Source organism: Hippopotamus amphibius, chromosome 10 (assembly GCF_030028045.1).
Source record: "Hippopotamus amphibius kiboko isolate mHipAmp2 chromosome 10, mHipAmp2.hap2, whole genome shotgun sequence".
Lineage (NCBI taxonomy): Eukaryota > Metazoa > Chordata > Mammalia > Artiodactyla > Hippopotamidae > Hippopotamus > Hippopotamus amphibius.
In genome coordinates this window covers 108,855,448-108,883,332 of record NC_080195.1, presented here as the reverse complement: position 1 = coordinate 108,883,332, position 27,885 = coordinate 108,855,448, and the positions used below count along the sequence as shown (strand labels likewise).

Genomic DNA, 27,885 nt, shown 5'->3' with positions numbered 1-27,885 from the left:
TGCTCCACAGCATGTGGGATCTTCCTGGAACAGGGCTCGAACCCGTGTCCCCTGCATTGGCAGGCGGATTCTTAACCACTGTGCCACCTAGGAAGCCCCACTGATAAACATTTCTTGAATGAACAAATGAACAAACGAGAGAATGGATGAGGAGTGGATGGCTTCCACAATCCTCTCCCACCGCGACCTGCTGAATGATGCTCCCCTCTGTGTCAGGCCACCAGGGGCGGAGGCCAGCGTCCAAGGCCACTCTGGTCAAGGCTGACATGGACACGGACCCCACCTCGGGGTAGGTGGGGCTGAGCGGGCAGCAGAGACTCCACGCCGGGGCAGCTCTACCACCAGGCAAGGTCTAGGGGGCACAGCGCCCTCCAGTGGCCATGACAGTTCGTGCGTGAGCGCGGGTGCCTCTTTCCTCCACAGGCCGGTGTGACCTGGTTTACCCTCTGGCGTTCCTCTGCCTCCTTTGGCAGGGGAGAGGGGTTAGAGAGAAGGCAAAGTCCAAGTTTTTAGAGCTGTGAAGAAACTTCCTCAGATAAAGTAATTTGTTCAAGAACTTGTCTCTCCTTTAGAGACACACACAGCAGGTGAGAGGGCGCCAAGGCTGAAATACAGCAAAATGACCCCAGAGGGAAGATGCAGGAGCACTGGGAGATTCCAGCTGGGACGGGGGCTTCGTCCCCCAGCCCTCACTGACCCCAGGACACTGACAATGATGCTGGTATGAAGGGTCAACAGCAGCATTAACAGGCAGGTGTGCGAGCCTTCGGCAAGGACCACAGACGTGTCTGCAGGGGCAGAAATGAACCCGAGGAGGACTGGATGCGAATCACCCACCTGCCTCCCTCCACGGGGGGCCCTTGCCCCAGAGGACACCTCTCCGGAGGAGGCCCCTTTCCCGATGGCTTGGGCTCGGTCTCCCGCCGTGGGTCCGGCGTGTGACGGGGCCTCACCTCTGCTGCCGGCAGCCCCGCCAGCTCTCCCCCCGGGGGCGCGAAGGCCAGGGCCGAGCAGCCCTCGCCTCACTCCCAGACTCCATGGAACGCGTGTCAAGTTCTCCAGGCATCTCCTGGAGCCTCAGCTGCGTCTCCCTACCTGGCAGCCGGGATTCAGACACAAACCCCATCCAACTACAGACTGAGGATGGTGAGCAAGTTCCCACGCTAAGAGGGAACCCTGCCCGCCCCCGGTAGGCGAGGCTCCTGTCGCAGGAGGCTTCCCTGGTCACTACCCAGATGCAAGCAGGCAGCTTTGGATCAGGACACCGAGGTGATACCACCTGGGCTTTTATTGCCGAGTCTCTAATTTATAGTCAAGGTGATAGCTAACAAACAGATAATTGTGCCTATAAACACCCACTTCAGCTGAAGGTGCGCCCGCCCCCTCCCATCCATTCCTGTGGCCCCTCCACTGGGGGTGGCCGGGGTGCTGGCCGCTCAGAGGCATGGGACCCACAACCACTCCTGTTTGCACAGGGATCAAGCCCTACGAAATACACCTTGCTCCAGGCACAGGAAATTTACAAAGACCTTTTTCCTCTGAAGAGCTGACAGCATCTCACATACATGATCCTTCCGGTCTGGCAGCCCTGGTAAGGAAGCTTTGCTGCCAGTGATGAACTAGAGAAGAAGCCAGAAAAAGCTTTCGGTGTAAATGCATTTACCAGCAGAGACCATCTCCGGGGAAAGCTTTCCTCTCAAGGTTTCCCCGTCTTGGCTGTGTGTTGGATCACTTGAGGAGCCATAAAGAATCCTGGTGCTCAGACTGTGCCCCAGACCAAGGAGGGCGGGACCCAGGCGTCGATGTCTGGAAGTTCCTTGGGTAACTTCAAGGTTGAGAACCACTGGTCAAAACACCTGCTATCTGACACTTTAAAATGTCTTCATGTTGGACGTGACCCACACCTGCCTCAGTACAACTCTGCATGGATTCCCCTGCCAGCTCTCCACACCGGGAATCATCCCATTTGCCGCTTTCCCACGTAGAAGAAGGCAGACTCTTTCTCCGGTTGACTAGGTCACGGATTAAGCAACACGGTGACGCTTCTTTCCAGCTCTCAGCCTTGCTGCTGACCTGAGCTGAGGAGAGTGTGTTCTTCCCACCTCAGTGGCTCCCTGCCAGAGCCTGGATCTGCGGGTCCTGAACTCGCCCTCTGATCTAGTTCAGACGGGGAGGGACCCTGGTGTAGCCTCACCTGTGAGATGCCTCGTGGTCCCCGTGCCAGTGGGACAGCATCGAGCACCACCACATCACCTGCAAACTCCCCTCAACGTGAAGGAGCCGCGCCGGCTCCTAGGGCTCCACCCGCTGCCACCTCTCGGTCACGTCACCCAGTGTCTCCTGCGCCAAGAGGAGACTCCATACGTGTGATGCCTCCTGCGGTGACAGCACCGCATACGTCTCAGCCCACAAGTCTACCTCCAAGAGGGAAAGGACCGTGCCAGCATCCCAGGGACCAGAGAGAGCAGAGGCATAGACTGCTAAGTAAAGATATTTTTTGCTGTGAAAAATCACCTAAGAAGTTAACCTATTTGGATACCAAACTGTATCTAAAGTAAAATCTTAACTCTCCCCCCCTCCCCAAAATAAAATAACATTAATAAAAACATAAATTTTAAGGAAATATGCCAACAGTGACAAGGGTTCTCTCCGGTGGTGAGACGGCTGCTTTCCGCCTCCAGCCCGTTTTTTTCCACTCATTTATCAGTTTCCAGAATGAGCATTTTACCACCTTTAAAATCAGAAAGCAAACATAACAAACTTTAAAAGTTAATCGACTATTTAGAGGCTAAGGTGATCTAATCATCAAGCATTCAATTTCAACAGAATAAAGCTCCTCAAATCACTCTCTCCCCTAATTCCAGCTGTAGAAGTAATCTGCCCATAAATTGTCCGTACTTTCATACAAGTATTCCAAGGGGGATTTACTGACTTTCACGTTAGATAACGCTGAACTGTTCCAGCCTCAGAAACTCACCAAAAAAAGACTTTAGTCTATTAAAATGTTCGCATCTCCGAGGTAAAAATGTGTACTGAATACAAGAGCCAACATATTTCTGGAGAAAATCAGTCCATGTGCATCTTCTGCTACAGAATCCATTTCCAAGTGTCCGTCAGGCTCCGTCTGATGCCACTGGTCTCAGGTGTCTTCGGCCTCGGGCACTGGGCACACGGGGGTCCCCAGACCTAGCAGCCTTCAGGCACATGGCAGGTCTCATCAAGGGTCCAGACCTTGGGGACCTTCTTTGTGCTCACTAAGTCTGGGCCGCTTCAGCTCTGGAGGGCTGACCTGAGGGTCTCCAGGCGTCTCTGAAACATGAGCACACACAGGGTTGACAGGTGAGTGAAGACATCTTTAAGTTAAGAGCTGACGTTTACAAAAGAAACTGCATGCCCAGACAAGGAACTGAACTGTCTGGCCAGGTCCTCTATGGCTCCAAGGGGAAGATCTGTCCCAGTGGTTCTCAACCCAGGGTGACTGTGCCTCCCGAGGGACAGTGGGCAGTGTCTGGTGACATTTGAGAACGTCACGCGCTGGGGCAAGGGATGGGTACCGCCACCCTAATCATCCTACAACCACAGCACAGCCCCACAGCGAGGAATGAGCTGCGCAAATGCCAAGAGTGCCAAGGCTGAGAGCCAGCTGCTCATCTCCCGAACCCACCATCTGCCTGGCAGCGAGCGCCTTGGCAGGCTCCCGGCTGAGAACCCCCACGCAGCCGGTGGGTTTCAAGACACGCCTGGTAAGATGCATCCTTGCTTTCTCAGAACTGACTTAAAGCTAGGTGGTGTTCATTTCCAAAAGAGGTATATTCTACCTATAATTATATTAAACCAGTAACAGTATCACTTACCTGATTGAATTTCTTCTGTGGAAGGGCTGGAAATTATGGTGGTTGGTAGAGAATTCGGTGGAGCATCTGTCTTTAAGGGTATTAAGTTTATTCTCCTTGATTAAAAAAAGTAAAAGGTCATTTAGTATCATAGGAATGCTTTGTATATGATACAAAATTTCAAAGGAAACATTTAAAATTTTCAGCTCATATCATGCAAGGCATTGAATATAATGTCAATGTGCCCCCTTACTAACTAAGAATCATGTACTAAGTTAAACCATCACATAAAGTCAACTTAAACCTTAACCAGTCATCTAAAAGTTTCAAAACCCGTGTGTTGTTAATTACCAATGACACGCTAAACACTTGGCTAGATGCTTCATATATAAGCCTATTAGACATGGCTTCCAGTATGGAAAGCTCTAAAATATAGGCAGTTCTTTGTTAAAATCCACAATCTTAATTCTCAATAACTATTTTTAAAAAATTATAACTGCAAGAAGCTCACAAGAAATTAAGACGGGAAAAACACTTTAATACCAAAAATATCTCAAAGAACACCTTCCCAATCCCTTCCCCCACCTGAAAGTAAATTTAAAAAACACTGCTAGTCTGCAGAAAGACCCAGCATCACACCTAAGCCGTACTGTGGATCCGTCAATGAAGTCACACGAACAGGGCAGAGCGTGTGAAAGCCACCACCCCGCCCCTTCCCGCTGCGCCCCCTCCGCAGGCCACCTCCCAGTGCAGGGCGGTGGGGGTGAGGGAGAAGGGGAGGAAACCTGGAGGACAGCTGCTGCTGTGCTGAGCGGTTCTGAGCTTGGGCACATTCACCAGCCAGACGGACGTGAACGGGGGAGAAAACTGCCACAGCGTCACCTGGAGGCTGTTCAGACCAGACGTACTGTTCACCACAGGCCAGTCTGCTGGACACGCCAAAACCACCTCAAGGAGATGCTCCTCTGATTGCCTACCTATGCTAAGTGCCCGTTACCATTCTGGGGGGCAGAACATGGGTAAAGGATGGGGACACACTTCCTGTCCTGGGGGGCTTGTACTCTAACCAGGGCAACAGAAGCATAAATCGAATGCCTGCTGTCGGATGTGATGCGTTGTGACAGAGAGAAGGGCTGAAGGGACATCCAAATGAGTCTTTCAGGACTCTAGTGTCACCCAGGGGAGCAGGTGTCCAGGGCGTCCCTGGAGGGTAAAAGGCACAGAGGCCTCCGAGGGCAGAGTATGTCCTGGGGGCCCCACATCCAGGGTCGGGCTGGAGGGCAAGGCACACGGGATGAAGGAGAGCGAGGGGTCACTGTGCTGGATGGCAGGCTGCCCTGGAGCCAGCGACGGCCGTATAAGGAGCCAGGACCTCACCCAACAAGGAGGAAATGGGACCCACAGAGATCTATAAGCAAGGAAGCGGCATCTCAGATCTGACGTTAGGAAGCGTTTCTCTGGCAACCATGTGGGATTTCACCTATTAAAGGGGCTTTCAGCCTGTATTGTTTTTTGACTGCAAGGACAACTTCTTTTTCCATCCAAGTCCTCACCGGGGTGTTGACTTGCTCCAGGCCTGCAGTGTGTTCAGAGTGACCCTCCGGGACGGGTGGGCTTTCACATTCTGACTGCTGGGCTGCGGGGTCTTCTCCTCCGAGGGCCCTGCCGGGGAGCCTCTGGCACCAGGAGTGGTCGCAGCAGGGGTGTCCTTGACCGCCGTGGGGGCCGGAGACTGTTTTGCCTGAGGGGGTGTTGCAGAAGGGCTGCTGGGGTCCTGGGCTCTGCTGGTGGGAGTTCCCTCTCCCAGCCTGGGTCCTGGCGAAGCCCCTGGGTGTGTCTGACTCTTGGCTTTCCTTGCTGTATCAGGAGTTCCCATAATCAGAGCTGGCTTCTCTTTCAAGGGAGTTCCAAGCTCATCCTTCTCGAATGTCACGAAGGAACAATAGCCATCCGTGGAAGAAATGGCCAGGAAGGCCCCGTCACTGGACCTTCATTCCAAAACAGAAGAAAAAGTGAGAAACTTTACCGAAGTCTACGGGCCGCTGTGAGTGCTCTCGTTACTAGTTAGGAAATGGAAGTTGAAGCAAAATCACAAGCTTTGTTTGAAGGCAAAGTCAAGGGAAAAAACACAATGAGAAAGGGTTTGGTGAGCTCCTCCCTCACGCCCTTTCCCCTCCCGACCCACCGCGAGTTTTTCAGGGACCCAACATCTCTGCATCGTCATCAAATTCACCAGAATAAAGGTGAGAGGACCTTCTTTTCTCCCCAAGATGAAAAGAAAATTAAAAGACGATAAAGAGTGATGAAGAGCAAGAACTAGATGGTGGGTGGCCAGGCCCAGGCGGGGTCCGAGCGGGCAGTGGAGGTGGAATCAGGAGGCCAGGGGTGCTGAGGACCCCACGCAGAAAGGCGAGGGCAAAGTGACCCCTCAGACGGTGCTGGCACCCCCTCCATGTCTGTGCAGCGGGGGCCCCCAGGCGTGGGCTTCCTCCCGGAGGGCCCTGGGAGTCCCCAGATGACCTGCGAGCTCACGGGGCCTCCCTTCAGTTTATGAGATTCAGATGAACCCCCACGGGGCAATCTGCCTGGCATCAGCACCCACTGCAGTCACAACAGGAAGCAGTATCCCAGCAAGTTAGAAACGGCTTTCCTTTTAATGTTGATTCCTTTAAAAAAAAAAACTGGTAACTAGGGGCCAAAAGAGCCAACTGCAGGGTGAAATGCTCCCTGACCCGAGGGGCTACTCCAGGGGAATGTACACTGTCCCCCATCCACTCACCAGGAAATATCACTCAGGGTGTGGTAATGTATATTAGACACGTAACCAAACGGGAACAGCTGCTGGGTATCGTACAAAAGCACAGAGTCTTCGGAAGCCACAGCAAACACCAGGCGGTAGGGCAGGCTCACCAGCTCCACGACTGGCTCTGGTGATGGGCGAAAACGGGGACAGAGAAAGTCAAACAAGCAAAAGCAAAGGTCCCAAAGAAAAATTTCCCCCAAAAGCCCTCTTCCCGCAGACATAAGTGATGTCATTTTACTAAATGCTTTACAGGAGAATTCAGGTTTTTGTATTATTTTATGCATGAATATAAGAACCAAAGAGAGGAAGGTGTGTGAGAGCGCCCAAGATGGCAGAACAAGAGGTACATGTTCCAAACAAGATGAGACACAAAGATTAAAGATGGAGGCCAAAATGTCATCTTTCTGGTTGAGAGAGGTACATGTGAGGACATGACTTAACGGAAGAACGAAACTGGGCCTGCAGCCTGCACTGAGTTCCAGCTCCACCTGGTCCCAGGCGTGCACACTGCACTGTGGAAGAGCACAGGCAAGCCCGTGCTGCCTGCAGGCAGGCACTGTTCAAGGGCATAAAAGACAGCAAGAAACCAAAACAACATGTCTAGTTTATCTCCCCAAATTTTCCAATCAGACTATACTAGAGGGAAGGAATCAAGATGGCGGAGTAGGAAGATGTGCGCTCACTCCCTCTTGCAAGAGCACCGGAATTACAACTAACTGCTGAACAACCATCGACAGAAAGACACTGGAACTCACCAAAAAAAACCACCCCACATCCAGAGACAAAGGAGAAGCTGCAATGAGATGGTAGGAGGGGCACAATCACCTTACAATCAAATCCCATAAATGCTGGGTGGGTGACTCACAAGCTGGAGAACAGTTATACCGCATAAGTCATGAGGGTTCTGAGCCCCACGTCAGGCTTCCTAACCTGGGGGTCCAGCAACGGGAGGAGGAATCCCCAGAGAATCAGACTTTGAAAGCCAGCGGGATTTGATTATAGGACCTCCACAGGACTGGGGGAAACGGAGACTCTACTCTTGGAGGGCACACAAAAAAGTGTGCTCACCAGGACCCAGGGGGAAGGAGTAGTGACCCCATAGGAGACTGAACCAGACCTACCTGCTGGTGTTGGAGAGTTGCCTGCAGAGGTGGGGGGCAGCTATGGCTCACCGAGGGGACAGGGACACTGGCAGCAGGGGTTCTGAGAAGTGCTCATGGGCGTGAGCCCTTCCAGAGTCCACCATTAGCTCCACCAAAGAGCCTATAAGCTCCAGTGCTGGGTCGCCTCAGGCCAAACGACCACCAGGGTGGGAACACAGCCCCACCCATTGGCAGACAAGCAGATTAAAGTGTCACTGAGTTCCACCCACCAAATCAGATTAAAGTTTTACTGAGCTCCACCCACCCAGCCCAACCCACCATCAGTCCCTCCCATCAGGAAGCACCCATGAGCCTCCTAGACAGCTTCCTCCACAAGAGGGCAGACAGCAGAATCAAGCCGAATCAGCAGTATTTCATCTTGTGGAACTGAAAATCACAGCCACAGAAAGACAGAGAAAATGAAAAGGCAAAAGACTTTGTACCAGATGAAGGGACAAGATAAAACCCCAGAAAAACAACTAAATGAAGAGGAGATAGGCACTCTTCCAGAAAAAGAATTTAGAATAATGATGGTGAAGATGATTCAGGACTTTGAAAAAAGACTGGATGCAAAAATCAAAAAGTTGCAAGAAAAGTTTACCAAAGACCTAGAAGAATTAAAGAACAAACAAACAGAGATATGCAACACAATAACTGAAATGAAAACTACACTAGAAGGAACCAATAGCAGATTAACTGAGGCAGAAGGACGAATACACAACCTGGAAGACAGAATGGTGATAATCACTGATGTAGAAAAGAATAAAGAAAAAAGAATGAAAAGAACTGAAGACAGCCTAAGAGACCTCTGGGACAACGTTAAACGCACCAACATTCACATTATAGGGGTCCCAGAAGGAGAAGAGAGAGAGAAAGGACCTGAGAAAATACTGGAGGAGATTCTAGTTGAAAACTTCCCTAACATGGGAAAGGAAATAGCTACCCAAGTCCAGGAAGCACAGAGAGTCCCAGGCAGGATAAACCCAAGGAGAAACACGCCAAGACATATAGCTGTCAAATTGACAAAAATGAAAGACAGAGAAAAGTTATTAAAATCAACAAGGGAAAAACGACCAATAACATACAAGGGAACTCCCACCAGGTTAACAGCTGATTTCTCAGCAGAAACACTACAAGCCAGAAGGGAGTGGCATGATATATTTAAAGTGATGAAAGGGAAGAACCTACAACCAAGAATACTCTACCCAGCAAGGATCTCATTCAGATTCGACAGAGAAATCAAAACCTTTACAGACAAGCAACAGCTAAGAGAATTCAGCACCACCAAACCAGCCTTACAACAAATGCTAAAGGAACTTATCTAAGCGGGAAACATAAGAGAAGGACCTACAGAAACAAAAACAAAACAATTAAGAAAATGGTAATAGGAACATACATATTGAAAATTACCTTGAATGTAAATGGACTAAATGCACCAACCAAAAGACACAGACTGGCTGAATGGATACAAAAACAAGACCCATATATATGCTGTCTACAAGAGACCCACTTCAGACCTAGGGACACACACAGACTGAAAGTGAGGGGATGGAAAAAGATATTCCATGCAAATGGAAATCAAAAGAAAGCTGGAGTAGCGATACTCATATCAGATAAAATAGACTTTAAAATAAAAAAGGTTACAAGAGACAAGAAAGGACACTACATAAAGATCAAGGGATCCATCCAAGAAGAAGAGATAACAATTATAAATATATATGCACCCAATATAGGAGCACCTCAATACATAAGGCAAATGCTAACAACTATGAAAGAGGAAATTGACAGTAACACAGTCATAGTGGGGGACATTAACACCCCACTTACACCAACAGACAGATCATCCAGACAGAAAATTAATAAGGAAACACAAGCTTTAAATGACACAATAAATCAGCTTGATTTAATAGATATCTATAGGACATTACATCCAAAACCAGCAGATTACACATTCTTCTCAAGTGCATATGGAACATTCTCCAGGATAGATCACATTTGGGGTCATAAATCAAGCCTTGGTAAATTTAAGAAAATTGAAATCATATCAAGCATCTTTTCTGACCACAACGCTATGAGATTAGAAATCAATTACAGGAAAAAAACTGTAAAAAACACAAACACATGGAGGCTAAACAATATGCTACTAAATAACCAAGAGATCACTGAAAAACTCAAAGAGGAAATCAAAAAATACCTAGAGACAAATGACAATGAAAACACAATGATCCAAAACCTATGGGATGCAGCAAAGGCAGTCCTAAGAGGGAAGTTTATAGCAATACAATCCTACCTCAAGAAACAAGAAAAATCCCAAATAAACAATCTAACCTTACACCTAAAGAAGCTAGAGAAAGAAGAGCAAACAAAACCCAAAGTTAGTAGACGGAGAGAAATCATAAAGATCAGAGCAGAAATAAATGAAATAGAGACAAAGAAAACAATAGCAAAAATCAATAAAACTAAAAGCTGGTTCTTTGAGAAGATAAAAAAAATTGATAAACCTCTAGCAAGACTCATCAAGAAAAAGAGGGAGAGGACTCAAATCAATAAAATTAGAAATGAAACAAGAGAAGTTACAACAGACACCACAGAAATAAAAAGCACCATAAGAGATTACTACAAGCAACTATATGCCAATAAAATGGACAACCTGGATGAAATGGACAGATTCTTACAAAGGTATAACCTTCCAAGACTGAATCAGGAAGACATAGAAAATATGAACAGACCAATCACAAGTAATGAAGTTGAAACTGTGATTAAAAATCTCCCAACAAACAAAAGTCCAGGACCAGATGGATTCACAGGTGAATTTTATCAAACATTTTTAGAGAAGAGCTAACAACCATCCTTCTCAAGCTCTTCCAAAAAATTGCAGAGGAAGGAACACTCCCAAACTCATTTTATGAAGCCACCATCACCCTGATACCAAAACCAGACAAAGATACTACAAAAAAAGAAAACTACAGACCAATATCACTGATGAATTTCAATGCAAAAAATCCTCAACAAAATACTAGCCAACAGAATCCAACAACACATTAAAGGGATCATACACCATGATCAAGTGGGGTTTATCCCTGGAATGCAAGGATTCTTCAATATACACAAATCAATCAATGTGATACACCACATTAACAAACTGAAGGATAAAAACCACATGATCATCTCAATAGATGCAGGAAAAGCTTTTGACACAATTCAACACCGATTTATGATAAAAACTCTCCAGAAGGTGGGCATAGAGGGAACCTACCTCAACATAATAAAGGCCATATAGGACAAACCCACAACAAACATCATTCTCAATGGTGAAAAACTGCAAGCATTCCCTCTAAGATCAGGAACAAGACAAGGATGTCCACTCTCGCCACTACTATTCAGCATAGTTTTGGAAGTCCTTGCCACAGCAATCAGAGAAGAAAAAGAAATAAAAGGAATCCAAATTGGAAAAGAAGTCAAGCTGTCACTGTTCGCAGATGACATGATACTATACATAGAAAATCCTAAAGATGCCACCAGAAAACTACTTGAGCTAATCAATGAATTTGGTAAAGTTGTAGGATACAAAATTCACACACAGAAATCTCTTGCATTTCTATACACTAACAGTGAAAGATCAGAAAGAGAAATTAAGGAAACAATCCCATTCACCATTGCAACAAAAAGAATCAAATACCTAGGAATAAACCTAACCAAGGAGGTAAAAGACCTGTACTCAGAAAACTATAAGACACCAGTGAAAGAAATCAAAGAAGACACAAACAGATGGAGGGACATACCATGTTCTTGGATTGGAAGAATCAACATTGTGAAAATGACTCCATTACCAAAAGCAATTTACAGATTCAATGCAATCCCCATCAAATTACCAATGGCATTTTTCACAGAAGTAGAATAAGAAATTTTACGATTTGTATGGAAATGCAAAAGACCCTGAATAGCCAAAGCAATCTTGAGAAGGAAAGACAGAGTTGGTGAAATCAGGCTTCCTGACTTCAGGCTATGCTACAAGGCTACAGTGATCAAGACAGTATGGTACTGGCACAAAAACAGAAATATAGATCAATGGAACAGGACAGAAAGCCCAGAGATAAACTATGGTCAACTAATCTATGACAAAGGAGGCAAGGATATACAATGGAGAAAAGGCAGCCTCTTCAATAAGTGGTGCTGGGAAAACTGGACGGCTACATGTAAAAGAATGAAATTAGAACACTTCCTAACACCATACACAAAAATCAACTCCAAATGGATTAAAGACCTACATGTAAGGCCAGACACTATAAAACTCCTAGAGGAAAACGTAGGTAGAACACTCTTCGACGTAAATAACAGCAAGATCTTTTTTGATCCCCCCCCTTGAGTGATGGAAATAAAAACAAAAATAAACAAGTGGGACCTAATGAAACTTCCAAGCTTCTGCACAGCAAAGGAAACTATAAGCAAGACGAAAAGACAACCCTCAGAATGGGAGAAAATATTTGCAAACAAATCAACAAAGGATTACTCTCCAAAATATATAAACAGTTTATCCAGCTCAATATCAAAAAAACAAACAACCCAATCAAAAAATGGGCAGAAGACCTAAATAGGCATTTCTCCAGAGAAGACATACGTATGGCCAAGAGGCACATGAAAAGCTGCTCAACATCACTAATTATTAGAGAAATGCAAATCAAAACTACAATGAGGTATCACCTCACACCAGTTAGAATGGGCATCATCAGAAAATCTACAAACAGTAAATGCTGGAGAGGGTGTGGAGAAAAGGGAACACTCTTGCACTGTTGGTGGGAATGTAAATTGATACAGCCACTATGGAAAACAGTACAGAGGTTCCTTGCAAAACTAAGAATAGAACTACCATATGACCCAGCAATCCCACTACTGGGCATATACCCAGAGAACACCATAATTCAAAAAGACACATGCACTCCAATGTTCATTGCAGCACTATTTACAATAGCCAGGACATGGAACAACCTAAATGTCCAGCAACAGAGGAATGGATAAAAAAGATGTGGTACATACATACAATGGAATATTACTCAGCTGTAAAAAGCAATGCAACTGGGACATTTTTAGAGATATGGATGGACCTAGAGACTGTCATACAGAGTGAAGTGAGTCAGAAAGAGAAAAACAAATATTGTATATTAACACATATATGTGGACTATAGAAAAATGGTACAAATCAATCGGTTTGCAAGGCAGAAACAGAGACACAGATGTAGAGAACAAAACATATGGACACCAAGTGGGGAAACCGGGAGGGTTGGGGGGGGAATGAATTGGGAGATTGGGATACCAAATTGTACACTCTAAATATATGCAGTTTATTGTAAAAAAAAAATATATATATATATAAATAAGTAAGTAAATAAATAAATAAATAAATAAAAAACCAAGGAGATGTATCATGAACCATTGAGGACTTTGTGTTATGATTCAACACTCATGGGCACCTGGGGTCCAAAAAGAAGAGAAGAAAAAGAAGATGTGTGAGTCACTTTCCTGCCTGATGAGGAAAAATCAGGGTCATGTGGAAGCATCTTCTCAAGTGATGTTTTAATGCCATCAAGTTAATCATAGTCATTCAGGGAAAGGATGACAAACTTAAAAACAGCTTCTGCATCTGGCCATGGAGTAACAGGGATCTGACCTACCCTTCACCTGAAACAATTAAAATACCAGGCAAAATATTGAAATGAGTTTTTTTAAGACACTGTCCATCAGGCCATCAAAGATAGGAAGGAAGCAAGAAAGGTGAGCCCTACAATCACCTCCACTTACTGCCTGGAGTTTCCAGGCCCAGCAAAGGTGGAGGAATCCAGGCAGCACACGGCAGATGTCCTGTGCTGGGAGCCCTGGAGGCCAAGGCAGCAGGAGTGTGTGGGTAGAGGAGCAGAGACAGAGCTGCAGGGACCTCTCGAGTCTTCGGCTGAGCCCTGAGCAGTGCATGTGCTTGAGGATGCGGGAAAGAAAGAGCCAACCCCGAAGCTCTCACAGGCCAGAAACAGCATCTGTTCCCACCGGCCAGAGTGGAAAACCTCCCACTTCACGAGCATCAATTAGAGCACTCACAGGGCTTTGCCTCAGTAGTGGAGAGATTAGCCCTAGACTGAATGCCCCTGTGATCCAGCCTGACAAAGCTTGACACCAAGACCTCAAAGAAGCAAAACGTTTCCAAGTGACTTCACTGTATCCCAGAACAGAGCTCAAGAATATCTGTAAGAATGAAAATATATCCGGCATCCTCTAAGGTAAAACCTACAATGTCTGGCATCTAATAAACAATTACCAGGCAAGCAAAGAAGCAGAAAAATGTGACCCACAATGGGGAGGAAAAACAAAAAAACAACAAAAAAAAAAACCCAACACTTTGTACACAAAGCCATGACAAGAGTTGTTATAAAAACTGTATTCTATGTGTTCAAGAAGCAAGAGGAAAGATGGGAGGTGTAACAGAGAGACACATAAGGAAGACCTGAGTTGAACTCTAAGAGATGAAAACTACACTGTCACAGACAGAAAATACTCTGCATGGCACCAAGGGCAGGTGACACAGAAGAAAAGATTAGTGAGCTCAACACACAGCTGTAGAGGTTATCCAAAATAAAACCCTGAGAGGGGAAAAAGCAAGTAAACAGCATCAGTAAGCCGTGGGTAACTTCAAACAGCCCAATACATGTGTAGCTGGAGTCCCTGAAGAAGAGGGAGGGAAGAGAGAAAAAATATTTGCAGAAATAACTGTAAGTTCCCCAAATTTGAGGAAAACCATAAACTTGTGGACCTAAGAAGTTCAATGACCCCAAGCACAGAAAACATGAAGAAAACTGCCACAGGCACATCGTAATCAGATTGCATAACACTGACAAAGACAAAAAATCTTAAAAGCAGCCAGTTGTCGGAAAAAAAGTTAAAAATCTAATTCATATACAGTTTTTACTGCACAGGAAATTAATAATGAATGACATTCAACCTGCTTCAGTAGAGAAACAAAGCTAGTATTTTTATTACTTTAAAGTGGCTTGAGGCAAAGGAAGTTTTTTTCTATTCTAGACAATGCAAAATCTGACACGCATTTTGATAACATCAATCTTTGCTCTTGAGACTGACTAAACTGAACCAACCCACACACTCACCTCTCCCCACCCACCCTGGTGACTTGCCTCAGAGAACGTGACACACCCTTGCGGCTCTAACGCACCTGCTTCCACCACCGGCCTCAGCTCAAAGAAGACAGGGCAGCAGCGGACAGCGAGCGTCGCCTTCCCGGGACACGGAAGATGCGCGATGGGCCTGGAAGATGAATCATGGTTTTGCCAAAACGCACCGTCACTCAACCAAAGCAAAAGGAAGGGGGAACATTTCGAATATTTCTTCAACTTGCATACCTTTTAAGATTTTTCCTGGAGAAAACATACGTTGTATTCGTTACATTTTCACCGGATTCCACACATCCAGCTGGGGAAGCAGGAGAGGAAGGCAAGGCCACGTGTTATTAAACTGTTTACCAGCAAAGAGCATCAGCTCTGGTTTGTAAAAGACTTTCCCTGGAAGATTATTCCCTGGACAGTGTTTTTGTGACTGAGGACAAATGCGAATATTCCGCCCCTGTCTGGGCTCAGCCCTTACTCTGGATCTACCCACCTGTCACCTCCCCTGAGTGTCACCTCCCCTCAGGGGCTCCGCTGCCTCGGAGCCCCTTCCAGGCCTGGGCGGGAAGAACGTAAAGCAGGGAGCCCCAGCCCCAGCGGACTTTGCCTGGGAACCCAGCCAATTCCTGCTGGTGAAGCACTGTGACTAGACCCCTGGCTCTCTGCTCCCTGGATTCTGACCTCAGCTGCCAGCCAAAGCCTGAGACTCGGGCCTTTTCCCATTTGCCTGATGGAGCCCAGAGGCTGCCAGGAGAACAGCTCTCTGCTGACGTCTCCGGCCCCTGCACAAGCTGCCTTTGCCCAGGGGAGTGGCCCACATCTGAGAGCTCTTCCACACTCACCCCAGGCCGTACTCACAACCAGGTCAGACCCTGTCAGAGAATGACCGTCACACACAGTTGCTCTCGGGAACACCTCCCTGTTTTATGTTAACATTTCCCCCCTCCACACACACACACACACACAATCTTCCACGTGACCATTCCATACCCGCCGGCGAGGGCAGCAGACAGAGCCAGCAGTCTTCTGACCCTATCCCTACCTCACCCCATCCTTCCATCCCCAAGTAATCCATTTTAACAAATCATTAGATTAATTTCTGTATTTCCTCCACGCGGACATAATTGTTACAACCAGTTATAACTCAACTGCACGTATATTCATATGGTGGGTTTTTTAAGATGTTTTACAAAATGGGGTATTATTTATACTTTTGCTCCTTTTGCTTTTCTCAGTGGATTACTCATGACAGTTAACCCGCGTGGCACTAATGCAGCCTTCCTCTAGCAGCTGCCTATGATGCGCTGGTATGAAAACACCGTAATTCAATCACTCATCCTCTGTTTGTTTTTTAACAACTACAAACCATGCTTGCAATAAACTCCTTAGATGTATACTCTTATGGACTATGTTTTCATTTCTTAAGGAAGTGAACCTCAGATGATTCAGCAGATTGGCTGAGGAGAGAGTACGTGCATCTAACGGTTACCACACTGCTTTCCAAAAAGGCTCTAACAACCCACACGCCCTCCGGCAATACCGCACACATGCCCACCAGCAAGAGATATTCGCTTTTTTTCAGTCTGAAATTAATAGAGAGATACCTAACTGACATCGCGTTAACTTGTAGTTCCCCGACTGTTGTTGGGTTTCCAAACATTTTCCTGTATGTGCCGATGTGCATGTACATTTGCTCTTCTACAAACTGCCTTTTTGTACCTTTCTCTCATTTTTCTCCTCTGGATTTTTCTTCTGTTTTTTGTCCTTCTTGCCAATTTGGAAGAGCCATTGTATATGATGTCTGTGAGCACTCTCTTTTCTGTGCCATAAACATAATTTCCCAGTTTCATCATGTGACTACTGAGTTTTCTTACTGCATCTTTTCCCAAACAAAAGCTCTACATTCAAATACAGCAAAGTAGGTCTATCACTTAAGAGCTTCTGGGTTTCCAGCCTTAGTTTAGTCTTCCTCAGTCCTAGAATGTCCTCCTAGACTTTCCTGCAAGAGTTTTACATTTGCACCTTTTATATTTAAGTACTGAGTTCACCTGAGATTTATTTTTATATATAAGCTAGGAGTCCAATTTAACTTTCTCCCAGACAGCTAGACATTCCTGCACCACTCACTCAGTAATCCACTCTTCCTACTGAAATACCACTCAGGTCACCTGTTAAATTCCTTTTATCCCAGGATCTACTTACTTCTGGATTCTCTGTTCTAGCCCACTAACATATATGTTTACTCCTGTACCAATGCCATGCTGATTTGATAACAGCACTATAGAATCTCTGACATTTAGGCAAATGCCTGCTCAAGTATTATTATTCTTTATACTTTTTTTTAACTATTCTTTGCATTTATTCTCCTAAACAAATCTGAGATGTCATCCAATTAAAACAAAACAAAACAAAACAAAAAACAAAACAAAACCTTGAATGGGATCTAACTGGAAATCAATTAGTATGTCAATTTTTAGAACAGGAAATATCTGCCCATTTGTTCAGAACTTGTTTTATAACCATCAATAAAACCTTCTAATTAAATTTTTTCCTGTGTAGTCCCATGTTTTTTGGGTTTTGCACTATTATGAATGGAATAATCGTCCTTCGCACATTCCTAAGCACTAATTCTAGTGTAGAAGATACAAATTTTATGTATTTGACAATGTCTAGCCATCTTATCAAATTCTTTTTTTAATTTTTTTTAATCTCTTGGATTTTCTAGAAACACAATCCTATCACAAAGTTTTATCTCTTCTTTTCCAGTCTCTGTAATTTCATTCCCTGCATTTATTAATGCCACCAAGAATAATAATGGTGACAGCAGATACCCGTCTGGTACCTGATTTTAACTGAAAATATTTTTAGCGCTGCCATTTAGGAAAGCATTCACTACTGAGTGTAGTAAATCACTTTCAGTATCCTTAAGCAACTACTTATTCTTGGTCCTGGGACCCCCCTGCCCCCTCCGCAAGCCAATCTCGTTCCCACATGTTCCCCAATGTCCTCTTAAAGCCTAACCCACACACGTGTGTATGATTCACACACTCTTGGGGCCTCCCCTGCCCAGCCTGGCTGGAACACTTAGTGGCAAACCTGACCTGTGCCCTCCCATTTGGCCCAGCCCGGGGGTCCTGTCATGGAATTGTACACGGGATGGTACCTGAGCCATGGAGAGCAGGGGACAGTCTCCTCTGAGGCCATGCTGGCAACAGCACTGCCCCGGCTGATCCTGCGGGACTCAACCTCTCACCCTCCTGCAGACAATGATCCTGACGTGTCCCTGCCAATTCAGAGCTGACCACTACACTCCCACATGTTGCTCCAACCGGACCTGTCCATGTCTAGACTCTGTCACGACAGGCTGCTTCATTATTGAGAATAAAAACAATAAAGGCACTTTATCATTAGTTTTAGAACGATGATCTCCAGATACATGTCTAGGGAAAAGGCATTCATCAAAATTTTAAGTTGAATTTGTCAAAGAGAATATGTTTATCACTCTAGTCTAGTGGCTCCCAAACTTGTCTGCATGTTAAAATCACTGGAAATCGTTTTAAAATTCCAAAACCCAGACCACACACTCCACACCAATGAAAACGCAATCTCTGTGAGTGGGACCCAGGTACCAGCACTTTCTGAAGCTCCCTCGAGGGTCCCAATGTGTGGACCCGTTGGGGACCACTGCTTTCATCAGAATTCCCTGAGCTGCAAAGAGCATCACGGAATCAGGAGCACAGACACCACCTCTGCTGCCCTCGTGCCCTTGAATCAAAGCTTTGCTGACACACCTGGTGTGAGGAGCAAAGACCCATCAGGGGTGAAGCTGAGCCGACGGAAGAACGACTTCATGCTGTCGTCATGGAACATCCGGTAACTCCTCGCCTGCGGCACAGAGTTCAAACGTTATTCCACATCTTCACAGTCACAATAAAGGCTTGTCGACATCTGTTTTTTTTTCTTTCCACGCTGTCATTTATTACTGACATAATAATCAGTGAAACTGAAATACATTACCAATCAAATCACCACACAAGACTGCAAGGGCAATCACTCATGGACTGATCACCCATTTTTGGTAAGGAAAGCTGTGTGTGTGTGTGTGTGTGTGTGTGTGTGTGTGTGTGTGTGTGCGCGCGCGCGCGCACGCGCGCATGTGCACGCATGTGTATGTGAGTCTACTTATTTGTGTGTGTGTGTGTCTACATGTCTGTGTGGTTCTACAGCTATTAAATATGGGACTTCCCTGGTGGCACTGTGGTTAAGAATCCGCCAATGCAGGGGACATGGGTTTGATCTCTGGTTCGGGAAGATCCCACATGCCGTGGAGCAATTAAGCCTGTGAGGCACAACTACTGAGCCTGCGTGCTGCAACTACTGAAGCCCGAGCGCCTAAAGCCTGTGCTCCGCAACAAGAGAAGCCACCGCACTGAGAAGCCCATGCATCACAACAGAGTAGCCCCTGCTCGCCGCAACTATAGAAAGTCCGCGCACAGTAACAAAGATCCAACAGAGCCAAAAACAGATAAATAAGTAAACATACAATTATTAAACAAATAACCCTCTATAAGAGCACACCACACCATCAGCACTGGTTTGTCTGGGGAATGAGACTGGGAAAAGGCAGGAGGGTGACCAGGAGCCCTTTGCTTGCTATCTGTATGTATATATTTACAATCTCCAACTGAATAAATCCCTTTCAAAAAGAAAATAGTCGATTACTAAACTGATAATCCTATCACCATTTCAAACAACATTTCTTTTTCTTTTTTTTTAAATTAATTTATTTATTTTTGGCTGCATTGGGTCTTTGTTGTTGCACACAGGCTTTCTCTAGTTGTGGTGCAAGGGCTTCTCATCGCAGTGGCTTCTCTTGTTGTGGAGCATGGGCTCTAGGCACATGGGCTTCAGTAGTTGTGGCACGTGGGCTCAGTAGCTGTGGCTCGTGGGCTCTAGAGTACAGGATTAGTAGTTGTGGCGCATGGGCTTAGTTGCTCCGCGGCATGTGGGATCTTCCCAGACCAGGGCTCAAACCCGTGTCCCCTGCATTGGCAGGCAGATCCTTAACCACTGTGCCACCACGGAAGCCCCTCAAACAACATTTCTTGAACACCTGTGTGGAAATGTTTTTGCTACCATGCACTGATACTTTATAAATATAGAAGTTGAAAAAGAATAGATACATGTATATGTATAACTGAATCACTTTGCTGTATGCCTGAAACTAACACAACATTGTTAACTATACTCCAATACAAAATAAAAAGTTAAAAAAAAAGGGGTGGGGTGGGACTTAATCCTCAAGACCCCAAGGAACCAGGCACGCGTCTCCTAGCTACGTGTGTGACCACTCAGCGCCAGCCAGCTCACAGCCCATGCTCCCTTACACCACTGCCCCAGGACTGGATTTGCACCTCATCTCTGCTTTGTTCCGGTAACCAGCTTGCTCCCTTTCACCTATGAGCCTGCCTCAGTACTCAGTAGTCTGATCCCTCTAGGACTAGAGCGCTATCTTCATTCGCCAGCTCTTTCAAAGATCAAAATCCTTCCCATTCCCGAGTCCCAGCCCGTGGCTGGGACTCTGCTGTTTGCTGCCAGAGCTCCCCTCCACCTGCCAAGAAGGTACACTGCCCGCTGCTGGACCCACCTGGCTTCCTGTTGCCTAGTGCCGGGATCCTCCAGGTCAGCGGTTCTCGACCTTCACTGAACCTCAGACCCCGGGGGCCCTGTCTTCCTCAAGCCAAGTGAATTACACCTCTGGGGGTGGGACCCAGGCACCCATATTTTCACACGCTTCCCAGGTGACTCCACAGTGCAGCCAGGGTTGGAAACACTATCCTCCACCATCAACTCTCACCCGGCCCCCAGATATCCCCACGTCCACACAGGCCAGCCCAGCCCACCACACTGACACCTGGCAGTCCCAGAGGAAGTCATACTGTATCAATAGTTCAGGTGTGGGGTCCTGGAGACCAGGGGTTTAGCAGGAGATACAGCGGAGTTCACGACTTCTTAAAGTACTGCCAAGAAGGAATGTCAGAATGTTTTATACCTCTCCTTCAGCCCCTACTCCAGACAGCATCTTTGAGACATTAAAAGCCACACGCTTCTTCTGTGTGCTGTACACCCTCAGGATCCTAAATAAAGAAGAAAAGGCTGGTTTATCTCTTCTAGTAAATGGATGTTTCACACAGAAACAACCTATTACCAGAACTGAAGATTGCTTCAACAACTTTCAAACAATGACCTTCACACTTAAGGGAGTGGCAGAGGCAGATATTAACAACCAAAAGGATATCACTAACGAAGTGAGGAAATATGTCATCATCTCATTCTTTATTGAATGTTTCAACTTGTCAAGGGAGATGAACGTTGAAGCCTGGCCTTATTTTTCAGGTCTTGGACATCTGGCCCAGCGGCCACCTGTGTGACTGCCATGAAGTTTATTTTGTGTGGACCGGTCTCAGTGTCAGGGATGTGCAAGAGTAAGGAAAACACCAGCAGGTATACTGGTTGTTGGTAATTTATATTGTTCCCTGAGCTAACCCGATTGTTTCACTCCTGACTGCCTGAGTAAAACACATACACCGGGGGCTTCCCTGGCGGTTCAGTGGTTAGGACTCTGCACTTCCACTGCAGGGGGCAGGGGTTCGATCCCTGGTCAGGGAACTAAGGTCACATGTACCAGAAAATAAATGACATTTGGAATGTTACAGGAAATTCTACAAAAAATAAACACTAACTCTTCCTTAGTGCTTTCGCTCCAGTGCCATCTGAAATTCAGCTTGTTATAGTCAAAAAGTAGCTGGATAGGGACTTCCCTGGTGGCACAGTGGTTAAGAGTCCACCTGCCAATGCAGGGGAAACGAGTTCAATCCCTGGTCCAGGAAGATCCCACATGCTGCGGAGCAACTAAGCCCTTGTGCCACAACTACTGAGCCCACGTGCCTAGAGCCCATGCTCCAAACAAGAGAAGCCACCACACTGAGAAGCCCGAATACTGCAAAGAAGAGTAGCCCCTGCTCACCACAACTAGAGAAAGCCCACGCATAGCAACGAAGATCCAACACAGCCAAAAAATAATTAATTTAATTAAAAAAAAGGAAAGTTGCCCATGAAATTCAAATTTAATTCAAAGCTATTTCTGCATTGATTCACCCACTCAATATTTATTAAGTGCGAAATTCGTGTAAGGCTCTTGTCCTAATTAGTTTCCAATTTTTTATTATATTGTAAGAATAACAATTAAACAAAACGCTTTATGTGAAACAAAATTTAGAAACAAAAGAATCAAAGTTAGACTGTGGTTTACATTGGTTAAGCTATAATAAAAATATCTCTGAAGAAAACTTCAAGTAAGCAGAGATTAAAAAAACTTGCCAAATACTAACTTACCTGTCACAGCTCAGGGTAGCAACATATTGACCCAAAGGATCCCAGGTTACTCCTTGTACATAACTTTTATGTTCATTAAATATTGAGAGCTTTTGTCCTACGAATAAAGCACATAACAGCATCACCAAAACCCACTAGTGCACAGATGGTATAAACTACAAATTAAGTATTATTCCTTTATGCCATCCCATCATTCAGCAGTTGGTAATGGAGACTCTGTACCAAACTCCACATCAGGCTCTGGGGACCAAAGATGACTTCACACAGCCCATCCTCCCAGGGAGCTCACAGCTCATGGTGGGGGGGGCGTGAGGGGAGGTGGGACACACCCACCACCAGGCATGGGCACTGCGACACGATGCGGAGGAAGCGGGCAGCTAACAAAGCAGGGGTGAGGGTCGAGAAGGAGTGAGCTTGGAGTTCGGTTCTCCAGGTCAGGCAGGACGCAGGGGGCCGACGAGGGGAGCAGGAGGCATTCTGAGCAAATCCATGGGGTGAAAGTCAGCTTGGGCCCCCAGAGCAGGACAAGGAGCTGAGACTGCTGGAGTGTGTGAGACTCTCGTGTGTGAGATAAAGGTTCTGGGGGTCGCGGTGTGGCTCAGGGCGATGCTGAGCTGGGAGGTGACCTGCATCATAAAGATGAAACTGGGGGGTGAGGAGAGCACAGACAGTGTCCTTAGTTAGGAGGTGACAGCAGACCAGGTGAGAGATGAGGGCCTGTCCCAGAGCAGTGCAAACAGGGATAGGAAAGGGGCTTCGCGGGAAACACTGAGAAAACGAGCAGCACACAAAGATTACCCAGATAAAAAGAGGAGGGGGTTAGGAAGCCTCTGCCAGTTTTAAAAAAACAAAACCCGAGGGCTTCCCCGGCGGTTCAGTGGTTACGAGCCCGTGCGTCCACTGCAAGGGGCGTGGGTTTGATCTCTGGTAGGGGAACTAAGATCCTACTTGCCGCACAGCACGGCCGGGAAAAAAACAAAAACAAAGCCCCCAAAACCCTCTTCTCTGGGGAGTGGCCTGCACCCCATCACTCACTCTCCCGACCTCCTCACCTCCCACCCACTCCCATCTGCATCCCCAGGTGTGTGGGATCTGCCCTGCTTTGGCACCAGCAACTCATGACACCACTGCTAAGCCTCATACATTGTGACTGGGCCCAGGGCATACGGGGCTAACCCCTAATCCATCAAGCCAAACACCTGTTTCAGTTCAGTAAAGAAACTCTTCTGAAGCCTTCAAAGGTTTGGCTTCTTAGACACTCAGAATATTTCTTCCCCCTGATAATAACAAAAACGGATCAGCTACCTTTACTGACATCCCATATGATGGCCGTGTTATCCACAGAGGCAGAAGCCATTAAATTCCCATCGGTTGCCCAGCAAATATCATACACATCTTCTAAGTGGCCCCTAGAATCCAAAAAGGAAAAAGAGGAGAAAAAGCATTTTTGGCCGGAGGAGAGGAAAAAAAGTCAAAAACTTAAAGGCAAACTCAGGGCCCATACATTATGGTGGGATTTTAGGAATTTCCACTGGAGCTATATATATTAGCTATAGCTATAAACGACTACCTTTAAGGTTATCTGTATCTTTAAAATTGGTTCAAGTTTACTAAGGAAAATTTTATAACAGAAACTAGGAAAATCTGTTTGAATCATATTTTTATCTTTTAAACTATTCCCATATTACTTGTCTTGCACAAATAAAAGTTTTAAGTGAGATATAAAAGTCAAACTGCATATTGGCTTGGACTTCCTAGGTGGCGCAGTGGTTAAGAATCCGCCTGCCAATGAAGGGGACACGGGTTCGATCCCTGCTCCAGGAAGATTCCATATGCCACGGAGCAACTAAGCCCATACACCACAACTATTGAGCTCGTGTGCTGCAACTACTGAAGCCCACGCACCTAGAGCCCATGCTCTGCAACAAGAGAAGCCACCGCAATGAGAAGCCCATGCACCACAACTAAGAGTAGCCCCCGCTCGCCACATCTAGAGAAAGCCCGTGTGCAGCAACGAAGACCCAACACAGCCAACAAATAAATAAAATTTTTTTAAAAATGCGTATCGGCTTAATGTATTTGAGTCATAAAGAGAAATCACTGCCAGGTCTCTCCGAGGTTACCTCAGGGTTTTTACGACAGTCCAGTTCTCCTTGTTCAGGTGAGCCTCATCCTCATCCTGAAAAGCGATTTGTTCCGGTTCCTTGTTATCATTCACCTTCCACAGCAGAATGACAGCATCTGTGCAGCGAGTCAATTAAAGACGAGCCTTGCTTTACTGCACAGTTCCTTCACTTTCGGATTTTCAGGGTATTAAACAAGATCTACATTGTTCAATAGACACTATGGCCACGAGGATTTACTTCTAAGAATCTGGGCAGGAAAAGCAAGTTTGCCTTCTGAACAAAAACTTCAAAATCAAACTCAGAGCTATACAGGTCACCTTAAACAGAAGGGTCCCCAAGTCAGCAAAACACTACTTCAAAGTGACTGACTACATTAATAAACCCAGAGGCATAACCTGTAAGTGGCTGAACAGGGGAAAAACAAGAGAGGCACCGACATCAGGGCTGGCAAATCATTCCCAGCTGTGTAACCCACAGCACATCACTCGCCACTGTGATGCCTCAGTCTCCTCACCCGTACAATGAGGATAATACCAGCATGCCGAGCTCACAGGCTACTGTGAGGACTAAATAAGGTAAACGCACAAAGCACTTACCACACGATGCCTGGCGCGTGGTAAGCCCATCTATGTGTCAGCTGTTAATACCATGGACGCATCAGATACCTTGGCGCCATGTCATCAATTGCCTGAATCCTCTAACTTCCCACTCACCACGTAACCTTCTGCCCACGACTCGGCTTCCCTTCAAGGAATGCCCGAAAGAGGAGAGTGAAGGAGCAGGTTGTATGGACAGATACACTCGTTCTCTCTGTAAATTAACCGCAATCCCAGGAGCTTGGCCAGGACTGGCCCTGACAGACAGACAGTCTCCACATGCTGAATGACTAACAGCGGGTTTCCAGGCCTTCGGGGCCAAAGGCCCTGCGCTGCCCTGTGCAGCCCCACAGAGGACGCCTGCCGGCCTCCCACCCCTCCAGCCCGTGCAGCTCCCACTCCCCGCCTCTCCCCCGTGCACACGCTGCACATCAGGACACTGAGTTCAACCAGGTTCTTCTCTTCCTGCTGCAAACATCTGAGATTTCTGCTTTCTTTTTATTCTGACTTCTAGACTATTCTAGTTTCAGAGCATGATAAAAGGATTTACTTTTTCTGTATAGTTTTATGCTATTTAAGCACAAGCAGAAAGGGAATTCCCTGGTGGTCCAGTGGTTAGGACTCCCGCCTCCACTGCAGGGGGCACGGGTTCCATCCCTGGTCAGGGAACTAAGAACCTGCACAGCACAGCCAAATAAACAAAAACAAAAAAAACGGACTGTGATCACTTACAGATACTAAACTAACAGCCAAACAAGGCCAGTACAGTTGCCCCGGGGCTTAGAATGGTGAGCATCTACCAGTGGGTGCTGTTGGCCAAAGGGCCATTTTCAAACAGGTCTTCTCAGTTTAAGCTTGAGTCCTCCACCCCTTCACACTCCCCACAACACTATTTTACTAAACTATCTAAATGACAGATTGCGAGGGTCAAGCAACCTCTAAAATAATAAAGTACACCTCACCCAAATCTCACTCTTCAGTACGAGACACATGGGTATCTGGTTTCTAAACAATCTTGAAGTACAATACTCACCATCCCCTCCGGATGCCAACATTTCCCCATTTGGAGAAAAACGCACGACATTGACAGCTTTGGTATGGCGAGCAAGATTGGACAAAAATTCAACAATGGCCTTTCCATCTGGTCCTTTTTCTACTTTCCAGATCTGCTGACACGAAAACATTCATTCAGAGAAATGTACAGTGACCATGCACCATACTGTACCTATGAAAACAACATCACGCTGACTTTCAGAAAGAAAATTTACTTTTTCTTTTGAAATGTAAGATGAAGGAACTCTTAACTGAAACATAAACCTACAGTCCCGTTGCCTCCCGCCTCCTTCTAGTGCCAACTGTTCCCCAAGAGGAAACTGGCTCAGGGTTCTAAAATAATGAGCGTTCAGAGACATCAATCTAGGTGACAGGACTCCAGGAAGAAAGCTGCTCTCTTTGGCTTTCATAGCTGATCCAAGACCCTGAGAATTTAGCCCTCTCGGCTAGAGAGCTAAGTAGTTTGTGTTTGTTGACATTCGTTATAAACAGAAGAGGGGAGAAAGCCGCTTCAATACTGCCTCCCCGGGCCCTTTTGCCTCCGCCCCGTTTACCCTGACAGCGGTGTCCACCCCCGCAGAGGCCAGCCTGTGGATCCTGCTGGCGGCTCCGTGCTGGAAGTCCAGGCTGTACACCGGCTCCTTGTTGTGCCAGGCGATCTCACAAGTGATGACTTTCATCCTCTTGAGTCTTCGAGGGGCAGAACACAGTTCCTCGGGGACGGTTCTTTCTCCAAAGACAGAGGAAAGCTGAAAATCGTTGTAATGAGGTTGAGTATTTTAGCAGGAAAGATGTACTGAGCGCTTGGTATGGGTCAGGAACTCTGCTAACCATTAAAAACGCACGCTGCACCGGGAGAGGATGTCACTGTTGACCTCTGACCAATTAACCCCTCGCAATTGCCACCTAAAATGGTTCGCCGAGTCGTGGCTGTTCGGCGTATTCTCCTGCTACGTCCGGAAAAGCAAAATGGGACCACCCGGGCAGAGGAAAGCAGGGCACCGGGTCGGGCCAGGCCGCGCGCCCGCCCCCACTTAATGCAGGCTGGGGGGGCGAGGCCGCGGCGCCCGGGGCGGGCCGCCTGGGAGGAGGGGCCTCTCCCGGGGAGGGGGCTGCTCGGGGGAGGAGGCCGCCCAGGGGAGGGTGCCGCCCGGGGAGCCGAGCGAGGCCAGGGGCGAGGGGGGAAGCTCCCTTCCCGCCGTTCGGGACGCGGCGCTAGGCCCGGGAAGCCGGGACCGGACCTGGCTGGGAGGAGGCCGGCCGCGCGCTTCTCGGGAGCTATCCTGGGTCCTTCCTCGCAACCGGCCCTCGGCGAGAGCCTCTCGCCCCCCGGGTCCGGCCGGGAAACGGGAGTCAGCGCGGGGGAAGCCGTACCTGCAGGGACGCGCTCAGCCCCCGGAGCCGCCAGCTCCCGCCGCCGCGCGCGCCGCTTCCCGCGCGCTGCAGGCCCCGCCTCCGAGTGGGCGGAGCTCCCGAGACTCTCCGCCCCCTACGTGGGCGGGACTCCCTGGAGGCCCCGCCCCACCGCGGACGCTGGTCCAGCGCCGCCAATCCTGCGAATCCTCCGAATCTGGGCTGGCTCCCGCCAGTTTGCTAATTCCCTGCGGAGCGACGCACGGGTGGAAGAAAGGGCGGAGTTCATTCATTCATTCATTCGTTCAATCGCTTATTCCCTTGTTAATTTACTCTTTCAGCAAACATTTACTGCGCACCTGCTATATGCTGGACCCTATGCCGGCCCTGGATACACAGTGGAGAGCGAAGCTGACTCACA

The 27,885-nt window shown here is 47.1% G+C and overlaps 1 protein-coding gene across 2 annotated transcripts; it reads right to left on the bottom strand.

Moving 5' to 3' along the window:
- Window positions 1–1,076: 1,076 nt before the first annotated feature.
- On the bottom strand, window positions 1,077–27,559 carry CHAF1B (chromatin assembly factor 1 subunit B). Of its 2 annotated transcripts, none has more exons than XM_057697961.1 (14): window positions 27,486–27,559; window positions 26,666–26,860; window positions 26,092–26,224; window positions 24,460–24,577; window positions 23,642–23,745; window positions 22,337–22,433; window positions 20,994–21,078; window positions 18,733–18,826; window positions 15,179–15,248; window positions 14,992–15,083; window positions 6,613–6,760; window positions 5,387–5,821; window positions 3,855–3,949; window positions 1,077–3,309 (listed from the first exon to the last, which is right to left on the bottom strand). In XM_057697961.1, exons 2-14 carry the CDS (start codon window positions 26,789–26,791, stop codon window positions 3,218–3,220), a joined length of 1,689 nt encoding a protein of 562 aa, XP_057553944.1. In that variant the 5' UTR covers window positions 26,792–26,860; window positions 27,486–27,559; the 3' UTR covers window positions 1,077–3,217. The 2 variants fall into 2 exon arrangements, with proteins under 2 accessions (XP_057553944.1, XP_057553945.1); XM_057697962.1 differs by having other exon boundaries at window positions 26,666–26,837; window positions 27,486–27,542.
- Window positions 27,560–27,885: the final 326 nt, after the last annotated feature.